Source organism: Nicotiana tabacum, chromosome 13, assembly GCF_000715075.1.
Source record: "Nicotiana tabacum cultivar K326 chromosome 13, ASM71507v2, whole genome shotgun sequence".
Taxonomy (NCBI): Eukaryota; Viridiplantae; Streptophyta; class Magnoliopsida; order Solanales; family Solanaceae; genus Nicotiana; species Nicotiana tabacum.
In genome coordinates this window covers 40,528,887-40,537,884 of record NC_134092.1, presented here as the reverse complement: position 1 = coordinate 40,537,884, position 8,998 = coordinate 40,528,887, and the positions used below count along the sequence as shown (strand labels likewise).

General features: G+C 38.5%; 2 protein-coding genes across 2 annotated transcripts; one reads left to right on the top strand and one right to left on the bottom strand.

Annotated features, from left to right (window-relative positions):
* The first annotated feature begins 874 nt into the window (after nt 1-874).
* On the top strand, nt 875-2,530 carry LOC107820017 (uncharacterized). The gene is made up of 3 exons (XM_016646224.2): nt 875-1,107; nt 1,331-2,074; nt 2,287-2,530. The coding sequence occupies exons 1-3, from the start codon at nt 1,014-1,016 to the stop codon at nt 2,316-2,318; spliced, it is 870 nt and encodes a 289-aa protein (XP_016501710.1). The 5' UTR covers nt 875-1,013; the 3' UTR covers nt 2,319-2,530.
* An 864-nt stretch (nt 2,531-3,394) lies between these two features.
* Nucleotides 3,395-6,672, bottom strand: LOC107820016 (rhomboid-like protein 14, mitochondrial). Its single transcript, XM_016646222.2, has 2 exons — nt 6,286-6,672; nt 3,395-4,532 (listed from the first exon to the last, which is right to left on the bottom strand). The coding sequence occupies exons 1-2, from the start codon at nt 6,502-6,504 to the stop codon at nt 3,756-3,758; spliced, it is 996 nt and encodes a 331-aa protein (XP_016501708.1). The 5' UTR covers nt 6,505-6,672; the 3' UTR covers nt 3,395-3,755.
* Nucleotides 6,673-8,998: the final 2,326 nt, after the last annotated feature.

Sequence of the window (8,998 nt, the reverse complement as noted above, 5' to 3'; positions counted from 1 at the left end):
CATGGCTTGGGTTCAACCATGCAAGCAAGGGTCCGTTGGCCTAAAGGTGCAGGTGTGGGCGACACTGCACTACTTCAGAATGGAAGCGTGCTGCAAGAGGGCTATGTATGGGCATGGCACGATAGACGCGCATGACAATGGCCAAGGGCTAAAGGTTGCCTTACTTAGGCGAGGCACGAGCGAGTCGCGGATGCACTAGGCGAGTGTCGAGCTTGAGGATTGGGCTGTGCACGCGGGAGCGATGCTCAGTCTTGGGCTAAGGACAAGGCATGTCCTAAGCCAATCCCCCCAGGGCGCGCATGGATAGTGATCCTAAGATGAAGCGCCACGACATGTCTAGGGCCAAGGGCCTAGGCATCTTACGGGCGGCACAAGTTGGGGCGAGCCTACAGGCGAGTCCCACCAACAGGCACAGGATCGTGCTTGGGAATCCTGGGAAAGGAGACAGGCTGGCCCGCAGCGAGGGGAGCTGCGGACGCCGCACGGGCGAGCAGGTGCCGCTACCCAATGTAAGGATTTCGGCCCGTGACATAGTGCTTATATTGTTTCGACGTTGATTTCCTATGCTGTATAAGTATAAAATAAAGGGTTAGACAAGAAAGCTTAATCATTTATCTGAGCAGAGAGACTAAAATTTGAGAGAGAACACGTGAAGTAGTTGGCAAGCAAAAGATAGATTCCAAAAGCAACCAATGTTTTCTTCTTTTTGCTTAGTTTCCTGACATCCCAAGAAAACATATATTCTGGCTTGAAAAGCAAAATATAGTTAAAGAGAAGAACAAACAGAAGAAAGTCCTCATTTTTATGAGTTTGCTACGCTAGTTAAGTAACAGCTCAGCTTCTTTCTGGAATCAGAAGTTTACTGTTTTATGACTTTTACCTGTTGCTCTCACTTTAGGGACCCCACTTCCCCTCTTTTTATTCTCAAGTCTGAATGCTAGCAGCACTCTGTATTTTCCTGACAAATCAAGGAGCTAGACTTAGCAGCAGCGAGAGCATATTCATTATTCAACATGGCCATGGATTCAAGTAGTAGTACTATGAAATATTACATTCTTGCCTTACACACATTTCAATTGCTAGCCTCAAGCCCCTTTGGTCTATGTGGTAAGTGTGCATATAATTTGAAGTCCACTGCACCACCCTTTCAATATATCATTGTTGTTATATTCACAAAATCTAGACGTTGTTAGTTCTGAGTTTAATTCCATCTGCATTTCTTTTTCGCACGCATACACATACAAGGTCCGAGTTCTGCTAAACTTGTGATAAACCATAGTTGAATCCGTCACTGATACTCATACGCCTTTGTTTTTGCCAAAAAATGCAGATAGAGCCGGGATAAATCCTGGCCTTGGACTGCACAGGAAATTAAGACAGCTGCAAGTTGAATCAACCAGTCCAGAGAATGGAATATACACTTCCCCTCCTCTGCTTTCAGGAGCTGTACCACCACCAAGTCCACAAATTAACTCTCCTCCTTCAAAAACCGCACCACCAACTCCAGGGAACTCTCCTAATCCATATGGGATATTCACTCCTTCTCCTCCTACTCCTTCAGGAACTATGCCACCACCTTTACTTTCCACTTCTCCGCCACCACCATCTCCTACTCCTTCAGGGGCAATGCCACCGCCATTACTTTCCACTTCTCCACAGCCACCATCTCCTCCTACTCCTTCAGGGGCTATGCCACCACCTTTACTTTCCATTTCCCCGCCACCACCATATCCAAATGCACAAAGTCCACAGCATAATGCACCTAAGCAGCCACCACCGAATAGTCACTCATCGCCAACGCCACCACCACCAGCTCCTAATAAGAAACCTGAGAATGCAGTTTGGTGCGTGGCTAAGCCGACAGTACCAGCAGACTTGATTCAGCAGGCACTGGACTATGCTTGTGGTTCTGGGGCTGGTTGTGATGCCATACAGCCCAATGGGGCGTGCTACCAGCCGGCTACGTTGCTTTCTCATGCTTCTTACGCTTTCAACAGCTACTGGCAGAAGAAAAAACAGGGCGGAGGGACTTGTGACTTTGGAGGAACTGCTATGCTTGTCACTGCTGATCCAAGTAAGACTCTCAACTACCTTAAAAGCTCTACTCTATGAGAATACATTACAAATAACAGTTACCTCAACGATTATAGTTTCGCATTAATAGGCAAGAAGGGTTGGAAGTGCCTCCATTGACAGCGTGGCCTTGGCATGATCTAACTTATATACACTGGCAGTGTACCTTTAGTCCTGTGACATATCGTTGACTTTATCTGAACATTTTGACAGGTTATGATCAGTGCCGTTTCACCTGCAACTGATTGTGGAAGACAACATTTGAGATTGAGAGGACTCCAAGACTGGATAGGCAGATATTTGCATATGTTATTTTACTACGAAGGACTGGTGTGACCTCATAGGATTCTTGTCTGTTTTTTCTTTTTTGCTTCTTCATTTAAAAGAACTAGATCGTGATGTACTACTACTTCACAATTGAATGGGACATAATAGACGACCTTTAAATTTTTGTCAACTTTTGTCAATAAAGAAAGATGAAGCAAAAGCCTTTATCAAATAGTCCAATATCCAAAGTAGATACTCCCCAAGTGTAGAATGCCAATTCACTCATACCCCAGTTCCAACAGCTATGATTTTGCTCACCATAGCTTAGTCCGGTACATTAGCATCCAAAGTGGAAAATTCTGCTACTATACCATTAGTAAAATAGGTGTCTATTTCCTCTAACAAGGAAAGAGGATGATATGCATTCGTCCAACACACTGACAACTAGATGATCTGTGTGAAGCCGACCTATGGATAGAAAGAAAGATGCAGGAGAGGCAAATGAAAGAAGAAATCAAAATTTGCTTCGGGAGTGTGTTCCTTTACGACATTCAAAACTCAAAAGCTTTGTACGAACTTATGTGAGCAATGTTAACTGTGGATTCCAAAAGGCTATTTACTTCCCCTAACTTCAGTAACCTAACCCAGAAATTAAGCATAAGGCATGTGAAGCACCCATTGCTGAAAGCACATCGTGCTTTTGCAGTCCATAAGTTGATCTAAGTCAATGAAGTCATCTACGGGAGACATATTTGATAAGAGGTTTTGTCCATACTGGTATTCAAAAGAAAAAGGAATGGCTTTCACTTGCAGTGTGGGGAAGAAGTGAACTCTGCATATATGCGAATTCAATTAAGAAAACAAACTGCAACAGGAGCTTCAGTTGCATAAATATTTTACTTAAATTGCGATAGATTTCAAACCTAAAAAAAACTCTATTGGCAAGGTTAATTAAACTGGTCAAATACAGGACACATGACATCCTGGCGGTTTGCCACGATCAAGAAGACAAGAGATGACAAAACTTGGATGAGCAACTACGTAAAATGGAAGCTAGCAGAAAATTTCACTTCTTAAGGACATAACAGAAGGTTAACGTACATACATTACGTAATGCGGGAAGGAGCCCTTCGGATTCATGACAATATAAAAGTAACACAATGTGCCAATATATTCCGTCCATGGAACAACTTGCATGCTTCTAAAGTCTACTATCTCTTCTACAAACTTAATGGAGACATGCCTCCTGTACCAAACAGTATTAGGTAAGTACTGTTTTTTTTTAACTGCTATTAAGCACAGTGATTATCCACAAGATACCCTTGATGGCATTTCCAGGCCTCTACTACCCTACTTCAATGTGACTATTTCTAAGTTATAATAACGTCTATGACCATTTGAGCCAATCTCTCTTGTCATCTACCAAATCTTTGAATTCTCCGACGCCGTAATTCTTCCAATGATAGGTCTTGAATCTCATCTGTTGAACTAAGAGATAACAGCCCGTCGTCAGTTCGACTTGTGCCACACATTTCACAAACACTTAACCAGCCTGAATTATCAAATGTACATGCTTCGCATCTCCACAATTGAGATGTATTTCTTGTCTGTCTCCCACCAACGGTTCCTCTACCAGAAATTCTTGGTTGGCTTCGAAATAAGCACTTCACAAACCTTAAAGGCCAGTTCAGTGCATGGGTAAGACCCCTGATGATGTTCCCTAGTGGATTGGCACCCGAATACGATGCTTTTAAACGCAAAAACAGAAGGCCAGCAAGTATTCCACCAAGGTGGCCAAGAAATGAGACACCAGGGACAAACATTTGTATGAGAATGAGTTCTGCCCAGGCAGCGTAACGAGTAGGAACAAGCAGCCCATGCACATATGTATATTCATCTGATTGTGCATTGAGAATAACCTTCATGGCAAAGAGGACACCAGAAAAACCCACAGCATATTCCTTGTAGTAGGGTCTCTCATAGTCAAAGAACAAAAGAAGCGATTTTGCAAGCAATAGTGTAATGCCTTGCGACATAGCAACTAAGGCTGCAACGGTCGATGCAAACTCTGCACTTCCCATTGATGTCTCCAATTGTATCCCTTTCCACAGAAGTGAGAGCATATTGTAGACTAGGTGAGATTCGTTCACGTGGTATAATGCTGACAGGAAGAATCGTTTCAGGTCCTTGTACTGCATAACAAAGGTAAAATGTTTATCAGGTGAAGACGATATAATAGTTTGACACATGGCCTTCCAAACACCCTGACATACAGCTCAAGACAAGAGTTTGCAGTTATATGATTCACCAATAATACGGCAAAGCAGCAACATCAAATGCAATGGCAAAATGAATTTAGAAGCGCGAACATATCAGGTCCACGTGGCATGTATGTCCAAAAGTAGTATAGTATGAACAAATTCACAAAGTCTATACTTGATGCAAAATTCGTATTTTATTTCAGAAAATACCATAATAACGAAGCCAATGAAAGCATGCAAATTCCTGTACTAGCAAAAAAGTTACAATCTTTTATCAACACAGTCATTTATATCTTCTAAAAACTATATCAATAAAATGTGCAGCTTGCGAGCAAAAACTTATAACCTCAGACACACTTATCAGTTATAAAGAAGGATTGGCATGTCTTTCAGACTTTCAGTAATATTAGGGTCCATTAGTTTTAAAATTTAGTTGTTCAAGCGAAGCCATTAATTTTCAGATATATTAAAACACAACCCTGATAGAGAAATCTGCATTTAGAAGGAATATAACACACTAATTAAAGAAAATATCTAGACCCTATAAGCTTATCTTTCAAAGAGAGGAAAGACATCGGAATCTTTTACTACACCTATCAAAACAACTCAGAGAAGCTTGTTCTTCCTAATAAGACAGTTTTCACAAAATATTCACAGCATAAAGAAACAAATTTAAGAGGAACAATAAAGTTACACTTTCAGCAGAATATGTTGAGTCAGGTAGAAAAAGAGATACCCATTAATAAAAGATATTGGAATCTTGTTGCTATAAAAGAGAAACTCAAAACTAAACAAAGAATTCCAAGTTCATCACATGATAGAAAGCCAACAGCTGAACAAAAATAATTCACATGCCACATTACAGATTAGAGATGATGGTTATCTAAGGTTAGATTTAATGTGTTTAAGTTCAAATCCAAGGCTGTATATAATTCCCTATAACCTGTTCCACGTCTACACCATCTTCTCCCCTTTCCCACTCCAGCATGTATTTGTTGGATAAGTAATATGGCGGAGATGTGAGTAATCAAGAAGTCTACAGTAAAATTTAAAAAAAATTGAGCAATTCATTGGCAGCACATATTTCTTGGATATGTAACACGGGGAAAATGTGAGTTGGAATGAAGTCCTCAGCAAAATATGAGAGGATCATCAAATGGTCGGCAGAGCTACTCCATCAGTGTACTTGGGGCTCTAAGAATCTTCACTTCAATAGCATCATAGAATGAACTACTGAAGCCAAAACTGAAAACAAATTGCCTATATTGATAGCCATTTACTGGTACACATCCATTCGCTGCTTTAACAGACTTTTAGTTTAATTCAAGAAATCTATCCTATGGTGAATGGTTGTATTGTAAATATGCAGTTACGAAAATAAGCTGATCGAAGTAATATTGCTATACCATTTAACACGATTTCAGGCCTTGAGATTATTTCAATATTGAACCCTGGAATCGTGAGAGTACCAAATTCAGCAGGTGTCAGAATCTATACATCGTGTTATCACTTAGCACAGCGGTGTTTCAACCAAACCAATGTACTTTACCATAGTTAAGTAATAAATAAGGTAAAAATGGACATTAGTTAACCATACTTAGGTGATAAAAGAGTATGTGAAACACATCTAAGTTAAAATCCTAAATCGGCTACAAAAAAATTGAAGGCGATGATAGGATTATACCTTAAGGATGAGGTGAGGATTAAACCAGACTTCAGTGATGGTAGGGAGAAAAGGATCAAGAAAACTGGGCCTTAAGTATATAATTGTATTAGCCGCAAGAAGTCCTGCTGTAACCGGCGGTTTCCTCTCCAGCCTGCAGTATTCGCTTACTGTATGCAGCGCTAATAGAGGTAGCATCCCACGTGATACTGAACCCCACCTGCCCCTTCCTCTTTCCATTGCTAATTTGTGTATTTTTTTTGAATCTGTAGGAACAAGAGAATTGATCCGAATTTGTACCGTTTTACTTCCTTTAAATTGTCACCGAGCGGTGGGAATTTGAATGAATTATGATTTCTGTTTACGAATCTTCGTCAACAAGAAAAGAGTATTCCAGATACTTCGTTTGCCTTCCTGTATCCAAAAAGGGGGCTATTCGGAATTGATGGGTCGATGACGTACCCAAGATTAGACCCGAGAAATTCAGTATTCGTGGTTAACGTTTGTTACCAAAAAGAATTTAATCTCTGTTTTCTTTTCTTATTTTCGGTTTTTTGAAAAAGAAAAATTCAACTGTTTTTTAAACAAACACTAGGGGTGAGTATTTGGATAATTCGGATTGGATATGAAAATTATAAAAATTTTAATTTTCAGATTCAAAAAATTATAACTTAAAATTCAATCCAAATAAATTCTAATTGAATCAATCTTTTTAAATTCGATTGTGAATTAATTGGTTTGATTATTTCGGAGTTTTAGTTTTAAGTGTATAGGTTAGTTTCACCTTCTTCTTACAAATTCGGATGGATAGTAAATAATGAGAAAATCTTGCTTGTCACAAACCATGCCAGATTACCTGAATTTTTGGCCAACTCTTGATAGATTGCCAAAATTTTGACAATAAATCCTAATAAAGCGCCAAAACTAGACGAGAGATATGTAAAAACTTTATTACCAAGTTTTGCTTTAAAATTAGTCTAAATCAACTACAAATTTGGTATATAACCTTTTAGTACCAATCCCAATAAATTTAATGGTTAAGTTCAACCTAAACCTCAAAGATCAGTAAACCCATTTTAACTTCTTCAACAAGTTTTTTAAGTTCAACAAAACTCAAAATGATGTTCTTTAATTTTCTCAAATCAAACCAGTTCAAATTATTAAGGATAGATGATATTAGTTTAAGGGAATATTACCCACTCATTTTCAACCATAAATAAGCAAATAAGTCTTCGATATTTTGCCGCACATATTTTATTATTTTTAATATAATTTATTAGAAAAAGGAGGAGGAAGGAGGAGAAGAAGAACCGAGAATGGAGACGAATAAGGAGATATTCTAAAACAATTTCTTAACATGGTCAAAAATTCAAAAATCAACCTTTAAGAAAGTTCTCCTGTAAAAATTCTTGAATGAGAAAATATCTTTAAGACCCTGTATTTTTATTAGGTGGCTAATATGGTATAGTGATAAATATAATAGGATATTGGTCTTAGCATTGACCATATGCACTTATGTCTAATGAGTAGAGCTAAGTAAAAGGTATAAAAAATTCTAAGTTTTTGAATATTCAAAAATTAAATGTCCAAAATCCAGAATCCAAAAGTTTAAAATATAGATTTTGTTATAAATATATTATATTATGGATGTTCATTTAGTACTCAATTGGAAATAAGTCTTATGAAGAGGCTTATCCTTTCGGTACTCCGTTATAGATAAATATTACTCATGGTAGAAGATTATCTATATCTGGCATAACAACTTAGAGTAGCAGCTTACAAGCAGCTTACACAGCAGCTTGCAGTAGCAGCTTACACAACAACTTTCTTTCTTCTATAAATAGAGGAGAATTCAATCCATTATGTACATAAGTTTGAAGTTTGAATAATAAATCAGTTTCTCTCTATACTTGTCTTTACTTTACTGTCTTTATTTTATAATATGTTATCAGCACGAGACTCTGCCATCTCGAGAAAATATTTTGAAAGTATCAGATGTATGAACTTTCTTTTTCTAAATAATGTCAAATCTTTCTAAACTTAAGTTTGTAGCCCTGAATATATCAGGCAAAAGCTACATGTATTGGGTGCTTGATGCCGAAATTTATCTTGATGCGATGGGTCTGACAGACACCATCAATAATAAAAATCAGGCATCAAACCAAGATCGTGCCAAAGCAATGATATTCCTACGCCATCACCTTGATGAGGGCCTAAAAATGGAATATCTTACTGTTAAAGATCCAGTTATACTGTGGAATAATTTGAAAGATAGATATGACCACCTGAAGATGGCCGTTCTTCCACAGGCACGTTATGATTGGACTCATCTAAGTCTACAAGATTTTAAATCTATCAGTGAGTATAATTCTATTATGTTCAGAATTATTTCCCAATTGAAATTATGTGGTGATAATATTACTGATCATGATATGTTGGAGAAAACTTTCACCACTTTTCATGCCTCGAATATGCTCCTGCAGCAGCAATATCGAGAGATGGGATTCAAAAAGTATTCTGAACTTATCTCACATCTTCTTGTAGCCGAGCAACATAATGGGCTATTAATGAAAAACCATGAAAGCCGATCTACTGATTCTTGTCCATTCCCTGAAGTGAATGAGACGAACTTCCACCAAGCTAAGCGTGGAAGAGGACGTGGCCCCAGTTGTGGTCATGGTCGTGGTCGGGGAGAAAACTCTAATCGTGGTAATAACAATGCACCAAAGAACCC